The 12,682-nt window shown below is 38.8% G+C and overlaps 4 protein-coding genes across 4 annotated transcripts; 2 read left to right on the top strand and 2 right to left on the bottom strand.

Moving 5' to 3' along the window:
* Positions 1–8: 8 nt before the first annotated feature.
* Gip (hydroxypyruvate isomerase-like protein Gip) lies at positions 9–1,710 on the bottom strand. Its single transcript, XM_011305656.1, has 6 exons — positions 1,533–1,710; positions 1,250–1,458; positions 913–1,024; positions 596–768; positions 417–536; positions 9–299 (listed from the first exon to the last, which is right to left on the bottom strand). The coding sequence occupies exons 2-6, from the start codon at positions 1,443–1,445 to the stop codon at positions 106–108; spliced, it is 795 nt and encodes a 264-aa protein (XP_011303958.1). The 5' UTR covers positions 1,446–1,458; positions 1,533–1,710; the 3' UTR covers positions 9–105.
* Positions 1,711–1,881: 171 nt separating this feature from the next.
* On the top strand, positions 1,882–8,922 carry Sln (Silnoon). The gene is made up of 5 exons (XM_011305655.1): positions 1,882–3,189; positions 4,383–4,526; positions 4,587–5,496; positions 5,592–5,812; positions 8,036–8,922. The coding sequence occupies exons 1-5, from the start codon at positions 2,568–2,570 to the stop codon at positions 8,215–8,217; spliced, it is 2,079 nt and encodes a 692-aa protein (XP_011303957.1). The 5' UTR covers positions 1,882–2,567; the 3' UTR covers positions 8,218–8,922.
* A 99-nt stretch (positions 8,923–9,021) lies between these two features.
* Positions 9,022–10,495, top strand: LOC105267051 (uncharacterized). The gene is made up of 2 exons (XM_011305652.1): positions 9,022–9,187; positions 9,242–10,495. Exons 1-2 carry the CDS (start codon positions 9,075–9,077, stop codon positions 10,467–10,469), a joined length of 1,341 nt encoding a protein of 446 aa, XP_011303954.1. The 5' UTR covers positions 9,022–9,074; the 3' UTR covers positions 10,470–10,495.
* LOC105267052 (leucine-rich repeat-containing protein 47-like) lies at positions 10,470–12,605 on the bottom strand. Its single transcript, XM_011305653.1, has 3 exons — positions 11,360–12,605; positions 10,960–11,287; positions 10,470–10,814 (listed from the first exon to the last, which is right to left on the bottom strand). The coding sequence occupies exons 1-3, from the start codon at positions 12,420–12,422 to the stop codon at positions 10,610–10,612; spliced, it is 1,596 nt and encodes a 531-aa protein (XP_011303955.1). The 5' UTR covers positions 12,423–12,605; the 3' UTR covers positions 10,470–10,609.
* Between the last annotated feature and the right edge of the window lie 77 nt (positions 12,606–12,682).

The raw sequence follows: 12,682 nt of genomic DNA, 5'->3' as shown, positions 1-12,682 counted from the left end.
TTGAAATGTTTTCATTCATCCACTCTGCACTGTATTTTACCAAAATCCCAATTGTTTACCAACTCTTCCATAAAACAACCAGATAGAACAAATAAACATCGAAAATCATATCTGCAGAGAGTATCCAAATTTGTTAATCCATCCCAATCCCTCAACAGACTTCGTCCTAGGTTTATATTCCAAACCGATGTATCCAGTGTACCCTAATCCCTCCAGAACTGAAAAAATGTATCTGTAATCCAATTCCCCTGATGTGTCCGGTTCATGCCTATCAGGTACCTGAGCCACTTGGACATGCCCTAAAAAAATAATTAATAAAAATGATTAAATGATCAAATAACAACAGCTCCCTCCATAAAAATTATTAACAAAAAATTCTCATTATAAAAATATTTTCCTTTTCCATTTTTACGTACCTAAGTAATTGAAATTCTCCTTAATCGTATTTGTAACGTTTCCCTTGAGATGTTGCAGATGAAAAATATCGAACATGAGTTTCAAGTGAGGACTGTTGATCTTCTTCACAACCGCAAGTCCTGCCAATTTTTTCTCAAATTTTAATCAACTCATTTCGAGTTTATATTTACCAATATACCTTTATCATAACAATTCATGTAATAATTTGGTACTGAATAGCCATTGATGGGTTCGATGAGTCCAATGATTCCCTCCGCCTTGAATTTATCCACTGCATACCGCAAATTTGCTTCATAAACTGTATCATTGATTGGTGAAGGGTTTTGAACAATTCCAGACATCACGTGAATCCTTAAAAGAAATTCTGTTAATAAAAGTCTCAGTCTCTATTCGTTATTTAACTATCGATTCATGTAAAAAAGAAGTGCATCTGTGCAATTGTCCACCGGTTACATATTTTCACGTGTGAGTGCATTTTCAATATATCTGACGTACTTTGAACACCTCAAAGCTTTTGCGTAGTCAATAGTCAATTGAATGCTTTTCCTGAAGTCTTCCTCCTTTCCAGGAATCGCAGCAAACCCCAATTCTCCTTTGGAGACATCTCCTAGAGTCCAACAGAAATAAAATATTTTAAATTATTGATTTCTCAACTTTTTAATTCCAATTCTAACTCCTCTGTCAATTAATATAATAAATATGTGAGACCTGCATGCTTTTTATAAATTCGTGGAGTTTTCGAATTTTTCCATAGGGACTGGACAATTAAATGAAAATACAATTAATTTAATTGGAGTAATTGAATCCAATTGTTCAATTGATTTCTCCTCACCCGTGAAGACGTTTATCAGCACTTGATCAACTTGTGCGGCTTCTTTAGCCTGCGTCACTTGCTGAATTGAATATCCAAAAGGGAATCCACTCTCAACAGCCTGAAAACCTGCGTCTCTGGCTAATTGATATCGTCCAATTAAACTTGGACACTCGGTGAACATGAAACTCAAATTGCTCGCGAATTTCAGACTCATCGCATCGGATAATCTACAAACAGAGAAGTTTACAATACAACAAATCACTTATGCTTGTGAATATTACGTCATTCCATTTATCGTTACCGATTAGCTCCAACTCGTGGCCTTGATAATAGAGAGCATTGGGATATTGATTGTTTCTCGGTTGAGGGCCAAAACGTAATTAGTCTGGTTGCATTTATATTCGACTTTGGATTCTAGATCATTTATGATTTTCGTGACTGAGGAATTGGATGGCATGTCGATAATAATAATAATAAATAATTATGCGCCAGTGGCACCAACTCTAGTCGACTAAACGGATTCCATTTTCTCCGTCACTTCGCAACTTCAATTCATTCGTAATCATTCCACTAATCCCGTAATCAATCAATCGAATTGATCACCGTTGATCGATGATTAATATTATTCATTGAAATTAATTGTATGAGTTTCATATTATTTATATAAAAATTATATATCATTTCTATTGAAAAAAAAGATCTGTGTAAATAGGGAATAGGTTTCAATGAGTTTTGAAATTGGTAATTGATCACCAGGTCGAGGTCCTGGTTCATCAGGATCCTCTGAGTGCGAATGTAGATGTCCGTATTGTTTATTGATATTCCAGTAGATTCAAAGAAACCCCATAAAACGATTCCAGAAAATTTCAAAACAATTTCCCTGGAACCGCCAGCTGTCATTGATCGTCGGAATTTCCGTCACGAAGAAGCGCTTGCGCTGGAAGTCACCCGACGACCCTTAACACCACATTGGATACCACCGTGAATCCAGTCCATTGGTGATACCCATTGACTCCAATTCACCTGCCCCAGAGTCTCCAAAATATCCACCGAATAACGAGTAAAAGTCATCACCACCAGGCGAAACCCACAAATTGCTCCCTAAGTAAATTAAAAATCATAATCAAAACAAGAAAAAAAGGTAACAAATCACCAGGAGTCGCAGTGAAAGATCCCCCAAGTGGGTAGACCCTTGGATAAGGCAGACGAGCGATAAAAATAATAATAAACCCCAACCCCCCCCAAAAAAAAGAAGAAAAATTGGTAAAAGTATCGAAAGACCTAGAGCTCAAATGTATAACGGCCGCCGTTCGAAGGCGTCGAAGAAGAAGTCAGGATGTCGTTGCCGAGAGAGTGGAGTTATCACCAGGAGTCGAGGACCATCGCTGATCCCTATACAAATGGAACACAGTCACAAGATCGCGTCGTACCATCGGAATCACTCGTTGACGAGAACCTGAAGCAACCGAATTCCCTCGGCTCGTTGCTATCGATACACTCAGCACCAGTTTATGAAGTTGCAACGGGCACATCATCACCAACACGACCAGCATCACTCGTTGTTCAAGCAACAGCAACATCAACACCGGTAGTACCACCACATCTAAGTCCTGAGACCAATGACGACGAGGACAATGATAATCTACTGACTATTTCGAGCTTAACCGCACGTCCTCTCATCGCCAAATCACGTGAAATTCGTTCGTCCAAGAGATTTGCCGAGAGGGGCAAGAGGAGGCACAAAAATTTACGACCGAAAAATGCAACTTATGTACCACTTGATGGAGGATATGGATGGGTTATCGTCGGTGGAGCTTTCTTTGTTCAATTCTGGGTTGCTGGACTCGTTAAATCCTATGGTGTACTCTACGTCGAAGTTATGGAGACATTCAAGGGCTCATCAGCTGCTGTCGCTTCTTGGATACCTGCTATTTTATCGTGTCTTTGTCTTGCTCTAGGTAAGCATTGTTTTTGCTATTTCAAAACACTCCGACCTCATCAGGATGAGATGCTAACTTTCAATTAATTTCCCTCTATTTATCATCGAAATACTCAGCAGAAAATATTCCATCCAAAATTTTATAGAATTTCAATTTTTCATGGGAGTGACTTCCTTCAAATATTTTATCAATTAAAAATATCAATTTTACTATAATAATTTTAATTCGTCGAGTAATTTTCATGATTCATGAAATTTAGTCGACCATTTCTTGAACATTGGGACTGATTAAACTGTCATGACAAGACGAGCTCGTTGACAGGTTTCGTCGCCATATTGTCTTATGTAGAACCAAAAGGCCGTATGGCTGTTGTCGACAGATAATATATTTTCAATTGCATCACCGGACTGTAATTGCGCTCATTGCGGTATCGATCACATCCAAATATTGTTTATGGGTTGAGAAGAGCCTAGCGTGTTTGGTGACAGTTGATGATTGCAATTACGGAGAAACCTCCCCTTCCAGGGTATAATTTTGTCTCTTCGTGAGAGCGCCGGAGATATCGCCGTTTTATCATTCATTTTTTTGCGAAATTTCGAGGGACGATGGAGAATTTATCCGAGCGGTTTGTACCTGGAGCTATAATAGCTCATCAACAACTGAAATAAAAATAATTAATTTCCACTTGAGTCCATCTGAATCCCCTATTTAAAATCAATACTCCATTTTTTTCATCGAATCTGATTAAAAACAATATTATTACATTTAAAAACTTGAAGTATATTATATAACTTTGAAAATTCTAAAAAAATAATACACTTTAAATCATGCAGTCAAAATGATTTGACTTTCATGATTCCAATCATAATAAAAAACATTGTTTTTTTACGGATATCACAAGTCTCAATAATGAGCTCTCGTTATTATCGAAATGGCTGCCAATTTACAGTCCTCAATCGATCCTCGAAATTGAATTGTACTTATCCAGCCTCAGCATCCCCTCGATCCACCCACGATTTCCATTCCGCATCCCAAAAAACAGAACAATCTTTTTACCCACTGCAATCTTGGCTTTCGATCGTCACTCTGCACCAGGTCACTGGGTCACCGCTCCATCCCTCATTGTTCATAAACTGCGGACAGTTTCTCTCCCAATAATTCTGAAAAACAAAAAAATGAAAAATGAAAAAAGGATAATTTTATATTTTCAGCACCAGTTACTAGCATGCTTTGTCAAAAGTACAGCTGCCGTGCCGTGGTATTCGTCGGTGGACTTTTCTGTGCACTCGGTTTGACTATCAGCTACTTTGCAACGAGTCTAGTTCATCTGTTCTTCACCTTCGGTATTTTAACAGGTACGTAACGACAAAAGATTATTAAATAAATCATTAATATCATGATAAAATGATAATCAGGAGTTGGCGGTGGTCTCTCGACAACTCCTGGAATAATAATAGTATCCCAATACTTCGATAAACATCGTGCCCTGGCGAATGGCATCTGCGTGTCAGGAACAGCAGCAGGAAGTTTTGTATTTCCCCTGTTGATCGAGACCCTAGTGGCAAATTTTGGATTTCACGGTACAATTCTTCTCCTGGGTGGCTGCATGCTCCACGTCTGCGTCTCTGCAACCCTCTACCGACCCCTAGAAGACAATCCATCAGCGATGGTGATGACAGTGAGTCAGGGTATAATCGACAACATATCAGAGACGCCACCCACCAAGCAGCAGAAGCTTGAGCTACTATTTGCCAATGATTCCACAGCCCGACACAATTTATTCAACGAGCTATTCCACCAGAATAGTGTTGCTGCTGTAGAATTAACAGACAGCGAAGAAGAAAAGGACATAATGGGTGAGGGTATGAGAATGAAGCCCATCTCCAAGATAAGGAGTTCGAGTATACTTCACAGCGTTGAAGACCTCTCAACGGATTCAACTTGTGTTTACAAAGCGAGATCATCACTGAGATCGCTCAAATCAGTGCCCTTCGTCACTGGACCCATTAAAAATCCAGAACCCATAGATTTACCTGAAAAAGAAATGAGAACCAGTGTCTCCCAGAAGATTGCCCAGTACATTGATCTCAGCTTGCTGAAGAATCCACAGTTCATCATGATGTGTCTGTCTGTCACACTGATGAGCACTGGTAGCCCTTACATGCTGTATTATCTGCCAGCTTATGTCCATAATTCTGGATACTCCAAATCGGAGGCTGGATATCTTGTTGCTATATCTGCTGCTTTGGATCTTTGTGGAAGACTCGGACTTGGATGGCTCTCTGATCTACAATTGTTTGATCGACGAAAAGGATACATTGGGAGGTGAGATAGTTTTCTCTTGAATCGTTCATTTTTTTCCCCTTGGTGTTGAGAACATGAGGAATTTTATGACTGAAATAATTTATATTTGTTCGTAGTATTGTCGGTGCTGGTGTGGCAGTTCTGGCGATTCCCATGGCTCATTCTTTCTACGTTCTTGTGTGCTCGGTGGGAATGTACGGTTTGTGTCTCGGCTGCTGGTTCCTCCTGGTGCCAGTGCTGCTAGCTGATCAATATGGCGTTGAGAAAATATCATCCAGTTATGGTCTTGTCAGGATGTTTCAAAGTATCGGAGCCATCTCTATTCCACCTCTTGCAGGTAATTATATTTATTTTATACATCACTTGTTGAGATGATCATTAAATTCTATTTCAATTAAAAAATCGGCCAATTAGAAAATGTCAGTGAACAGAATCACATGTATTCATTGATATATCTATTCCAAAATATATACCATGCACCTGTGGATCCTCCAAACCAAATTCGCGGTATAGTGGAAAATAATTGGAATAAGACATTAGATCATTGACCGATTATCAATGAAACGTATCCGCAATGGTGTACGCATCGTGTGTACATTGTCATGCGCAATTGTTAAACTTCTATGACTTCACCGATATCAGCCATTCAGTGTTGCATAATTTTGTGTGGGTGCAGAGGAGTAATCAATATATTTGAGCAAAACTGAAACAGCTGTGAAACTTCTTATTCTGCTGTCCTTGATTATAACATTTACTGTCAAAGGACAATAGACACACCCTCCCTCGATTTAATTATGAGGGAAGTGAACATCTGGTTTTCCATCGTGTCATTTTATTTTTGTTAATGATACTAGAATATCTTTTTAAATGTCAATTCTCCCTCGGTAATGGATTGATCAATTAATTCATTGAGTAATTTCCATTAATCAATTCAATAAACGAACATAAAAGTCATATTGTAATGATAAGTCATAAAAAATCATTGGCATTTATCGTTAGGAGGACCGATATTCAATGTTGCGGAGGGAATTCACTCGAGGGGCAAATTGCTCATCGAACAGTCCTTTAAGGAGCCCTGGACCAGTATCTTCAACCCTCCTCGCTACATTCAGCAATCAATCAAAGTTCGCCTTGTCCTATGTGCTGTAGTATATATTTACCTCGATTTATCTCGAACTCTTCATCGATTTCAAACCCCTCTGTCATCGTATTTCACGCTTTAATAACATTTCCGCGAAGGCCAACCCCGTCGCGATTAGGACTCCTCTGGACTGAATAATTAAAGGAATTGACTGATCGAGGATAAATAACAATTACCCGCACGTAATAAAATTAATGTAACGATTAATCGGAATGACTGAAATTACAGTATTTTCGAAATTACGAATTAATCTCGGAAATTATTGATTTACGGTGAAAATACTGGGGGACTTTTTTGTAGCTAATTGAAATCCAGAGGAAAAAGGTCTTTTGACATTTCTTCTGGAAATCAGTATTTTAGAATTTAAATCAATTGACATTCAACTATTGAACTTAAAATAAATTAATTCCCAGGAATTTTCGTGTTTTGTCAATAATTAAAAATTGGAGAATAATTTTTCTCGGAGACTTGAACATTTTATGGAATAACGTAATTGAATTAACGGTGGATTTTTATCTAGGTCATTCTACGGTGTCATCTGCATCTTTTTTCATCTACTCTATTAGACCCCCGGTTCGCCACTCACCCTCGACCACTTATTTCTATTTTTATCATCTAGAGTAAATGAAGACATCCTCTCGGCTTGATGAAAAACAACCCGAGTGGCGATACTAAAATTTTATTGAAGACGTGGGTGAAATAAAGCTCCTGACATAATTTTAAATTACATTTTTGATATCTAATTATTCTTCAAAGAATGGAAATCCCTTTGAAAAAATATTATCTCCTGAGGAATATGGGAAAAGATGTCAGGAATATCCTGACGAGTCTCGGTGTGAAATATTTATTACCAGCGGAGGCACGATTGAGTTGATTCCATCGAAGGCGCCTTATCAGTCCCGATATCTCGTCGACTCACTCTCATTACAAAGAGATAAAGTGAATCAACCACTTGTATTTCTGGAAACGTAATCGATAGAACTCCTGGTTTCTGCAAGGTCACCTGTCGACTAGTATCCAAGAGGTTTCTATCACAAACCAAATGCCCCAATAATTCCTCAACAATGAACCGTCACCTAAAATCCTCTAAAAAATAGCTTGCCCTGAAATGATTAATTTTATCAAATCCAACGTTCCACTATACAACCATCAAACCTGAATTTTCAATTTTTCAATATTTAATTTTATTCAATTCTCAATTTTGGTTAATTAAATTGATAAATCAATTCAATTCAACCAAAATCAAATTTTTAATTGAAAAATCAGGGAAAATTGTATTTGGAAGATCAAATCAAGAAATGGGAAAAGTTTTTCAATTGAAATTCAATTCCAACTCATTTGTAATTGAAAATTCATGAGAACAGGAATATTAAACGGGTATGTATTGAATAATTGAGTAATGCAATTATATTGTTCCAGGTTACCTCAGGGATTTAACCGGAAGCTATTCAGTTTGTTTCGTGTGCATGGGTACATGCATGGTCCTTGGGGGAATTCCTCTTCTCGTTGTGCCCAGTGATGGGCGAAAAAATACGATAACAAAATTATCCGTCAACTTACCACCGGAAACTAAGGAAACATCGCAAACAACAAAGAATTAGTACCTCAGAGCAGATTAATATAATAAAATTCATGTTGTTGATGAAAATATGAATAACAGAGAAATTAAACCATAATATAAAATATTGGGTAAGACCGAATGAGAATGAAGTCGCAAGGAGGTGAAAATGTTGCTTTATTTACGAATTACTGATATAAGTGCACAGGTATTACATTGAACAGAGAAATTGTAGAGCGACGAGAATTTGAATAGAGAATTGAAAATTTAAATTTAAGTTTAAATCTAATGTTTTTATAGATAAATTTATTGATTCGATTGATTATCAATCCCGCCAATCTCTTCTTTCAAAGTAGTTTCCATAAAAATATCGATAGGTAATCGTTTAACACAAGAGACTCACTTCGTTCTACGAATTCTCCGTTGAAGTAATTTTATTTTCAACGGTACAATTAATTTCCTCAAGAGCAAATGATAAATTCTTGAAATGTGCATGAGACTGTGATGAAATCGCGAGATAAATAATCGGACAGAGTACAAGGAGTCAACCACACCTAGTTTTTCCGAAAATTTCAGATGTAAGAGTGAGAATTCATGGAGGAATAAGTGATAAGTATTTTCCTGCTATTGTAACAAATTGATGGTGGAATGTAATGAGAAGCACTGGGTTCATCTTTCTACGATCTACGATATTACAATCTCTGATTTATGAATTTCTACTTGATTGAAATAAATTGAGTGATTGATTTATCGATTACTTTACTCTGAATATCGAATTCTGCTATTCCTCCAATCCCAGTAATTAATAATTAACAAAAGAGTGAAGAACTGCGAGATGGAGAGAACATCGATTTTCGTAACCCCAATTAATTCCGTGATTAATGAGTAGATAATTAAATTATGGGGCGAGTCATGTATTCCACTATTCCACAAATTACAGAAACTCTCTTGAAGGAATTCGGAATGTCTCTTCAACAGGGAATTCCCGATCCTTTCAGAACCCCGGTGTTCAGGTATTTTTTATTTTTCCGAATGAATGGATTCTGATACTTGAATTAATTTTCCAGGAAAGTTGTTTCTTTAATCCCAGAAGAGCGCCTCCGAAAAGAACGAGAAGTAACCGAAAGGAGTTGTAACCCTGAGAATTTTCCACTCCCTGGGGACACCCCAACCCCACAGGCCCCACTCCAAATTCCAGAGGAAAATCCGGGAAAAAATTTGATTAACAATCGCAAGAAAAATTGTAAGGAGCAGCGGCAACGACGCGACAATAAATCCCGATATCCGGCTGAGAAAACTAAAGATCAATCCAACAAATTCAACGAGAAAGTCAAAACGTTTTGCTATTTCAGACCCTTGCCACCGCAAAAAATAGTTAAAACGGATATCTCCACCTGCAGAAGCTGTCCGCAGTCTAAAGTCGGGAAGATGATGAGGGGAATATTCAGGAGATGCAAAAACAGGATGAAGAGCATCTCCAAGTCTCCGCCTGATGTCGACGTGAATTTCGTGTGCTATCGGTGCAACTACCCCTGTTTCAAGATCTGCGGAAGATACAAGACCGGAGAATTACCTGTGGAGAGGATAATCCCCGGTTCGAATGATTTCCACGCAGACGAGGGTGGCGAAATGAGAAAAATAAATCTGAATGAGAACAGTCCGACGAGGCGTGAGGCGTTCACGAGGAAATCCAAGACATCAGCGAAAAAAATCTGGAAAAGTGCAATCAGTGTTCACTCAACTACGGATTCCGCACCCAACGATTCGTCTGTGCAAATTCTCCAGAGGAAAACGAGTGACAGGGGGAGCATTCCCTTCGAGGGACACTCTAGGAATACTCTGAAATCGAGGACCTCCTCCGAGAGGCTGAAGAAATTCATCTACGATGTTTTCCCTCCAACGGTGGAGTTCATAGCCTCCGGAGAAGATCTTCCAGGAATGAGGTGGGGAAAGGAATTCTCTAAACCTCCGATCGATCAAGGAAATGAGAATGCAGTGGAAAGAGAAAGAGATTCTGAAGAAAATTCCAGTCTTCAAACGGAAGTTCTTGGTGACGCTAGGAGTCGCTTTAAGCTAGAGGGCCGTGTCCTGGAGGTTATTGGAATGGAGGGAATTCCTGAGAGAAATGAACAATTGTGTCAGGGGCATCAGTTCGTTTCGATGAATGATTATTTGCAGCTGTTTTACGATAATCGGAGGAAAATACCTGGAGATTCTGAGGGATCCAAGAAAGTTGAGGTACTCTATGGACGAACTTCCACTGGGAAGTTGGACTTCAACTCAAACGCGGAATAATTTTTTTGACGTTAGGTGAGGTGAATTTATTCAGCTTGTGCTCAAAACTTATCTGGCTACATAATAACGTACATAAATATGTGGAAAAAATTCGGCACTTCACTCTGGCAAAATGCAGTCGTTCGTTTATGGAATAGCGATTATTCTCGAATCACTGTGACATTTTTGTCATCAAAAATGAGATCAGTTCGTGATGGGTAGACGAGTTTCATGTTACCCTCGATATCGACACCCTTCACCCGTTCAATCTGCAATTTGTGGTATTGGTGTGGGATTTCCTCGTTGTTGTGAGGTGTCGCGATCCCGAGGGGCAGGAGCTCCTTAAGGAACTGATCCATGACGTTCCTAAAATTTAGAAAAAAAAATATGGTATAGAAATCTCGAATTAATATCAAGATTGAATCCTTATGAAAAAATTGAAAAAATTATGAAACCTTATGAAAATTGAAAATGAAAAAAATGTGGGAATAATTCCGAGAAATAATTTCACCTGCAAATTTGCTGTGAAGTACTGCTGGTCACCTCTACGAACATATTCTTGCTGTTGGTGGACATTTTGGTGATTTCACTGTTAGTGATTGGGGGAAGAGATATGACTTGATCAGACGCATCTAGCAGGCAAGGAAAGACCGGCTTTCCTTCGATCAGGTACAAGTATCTGTGAACACCAGAGTAAACATTTCTCTTTTTCTCTCTTCTGAGATTATCAGCCTCCGTCTGAAGCTGCTGAAACAGCGCCGATGCTGTGTACGTTTTGCTCCTGTTCAGGGGCATTATTTTTAATTCTTTCGGTGGTTTCGCGGTGTACGTCAAATCTCCTGTGAAAAAAAAATCCACAGACAATGAATATCGATGCAATTGTCATAATTAATGATAATTAAATATTCAACCTGGAACAATGAGATCCAAGTCATGTGTAGCGAGAGTTGCAGCATTTCTCTTCTCGCAGATGCCCTCGTGCAATTTTGTCTGCAGTTGGATGAATTTTTTGAAATTCTCATCAGTAAAATTCAGATTACGAACTACGCAGCAGACAATATGAGGTCTGACTGACTTCACGTTCTCCAGGATCTTAACAACTCGGTTGTCATCAGAAACTTTCAAGACCATCAGCTGATGAGTCAGTATCTCTGCATCGGGAGTGGTTTCACTCTCTGATGTTTTATTCCCTTTTTTATCCTTCTTGTTTTTTCCAGATTGTCCAGACGAGTTCTCAGACTTGGAGCCATGTTGTTTCACGTAATCAAGAACTTGTTTCGTTCTGCACTGATCGACGAGTTTGTGAAGTCTTTTATCGTTCAATTTGTTGCCCTTCAAGTTCAATTCTTTGAGTTTCACACAATCCGCCAGTTCTCTAGGCACATCCTTGATACAATTATCAGCCAGATCCAGGAGTTTCAACGAGGGAAGGAGCTTGAGTGTCCCTGGAATCTCTTTAATTTTGTTCCCATTAACCCTGATCTCAGCAAGATGAACAAGTTCTCCATAACACACGTCAGGGAATACTTCGAACTGATTATTAGAAAGATCCAAAGCAGCCAGCTTGACATTGATTTTCTGACAGGGCAGGTGATCGAGCAAATTCGATCCAAAGTTGATGGTCATGAGTTGGGGGAAGTTGGAGAGCTCATCAGGTACTTCCTTCAGCTGATTTCTCGAGCAATCGATGACCTTGAGCTTTGATAGGGCCCTGATGTCCCTAGGGAGGCTGGAGATTTTATTCGAGTGGAGGACCAGTGTCGTGAGGTTCTCCAATTTCGATATGTCCTGGGGGATTGTCTCCAGGGATGTTTGACTGATGTTCAAGTAGTTCAGTCCCTGGAGCCGGAAGATATTATTATCCAGTCCATTTTCAGATATTCTCTGGGACACTTTCGCACCAGAAAGCACTAATTCGTGTCGATTCTCCTTCCATATTTGAGATACTTCACTCCAGGCTGTCGCTACGTCCATTTTGGAAGTTAATTAATCGTTCCAGTTGTTTGGTAATTATTGGTTAATTCTTACTTATGGGGATTTCGGGGATCTGGGAGGTTATAACACCCGGCACGTTGTGTTTTGATCCAACACATGAGTCCGACATCTCAAGGACAAATTTTAGTAATCCAACTCGCCAACTTCATGCGCCAAATCATGGAGATGCTTTAAAAATCGTTCCATTTTCAATTTTAAACATTTTTCTATGAATTGAGTGTTTAGTAATAAATCAATTG

The sequence above is a fragment of the Fopius arisanus genome, unplaced genomic scaffold (genome assembly GCF_000806365.1).
Source record: "Fopius arisanus strain USDA-PBARC FA_bdor unplaced genomic scaffold, ASM80636v1 scaffold00044, whole genome shotgun sequence".
In the NCBI taxonomy this organism is placed as follows: domain Eukaryota; kingdom Metazoa; phylum Arthropoda; class Insecta; order Hymenoptera; family Braconidae; genus Fopius; species Fopius arisanus.
Note: the sequence above shows the minus strand (reverse complement) of the source record. Positions and strands in the feature narration are given on the sequence as shown.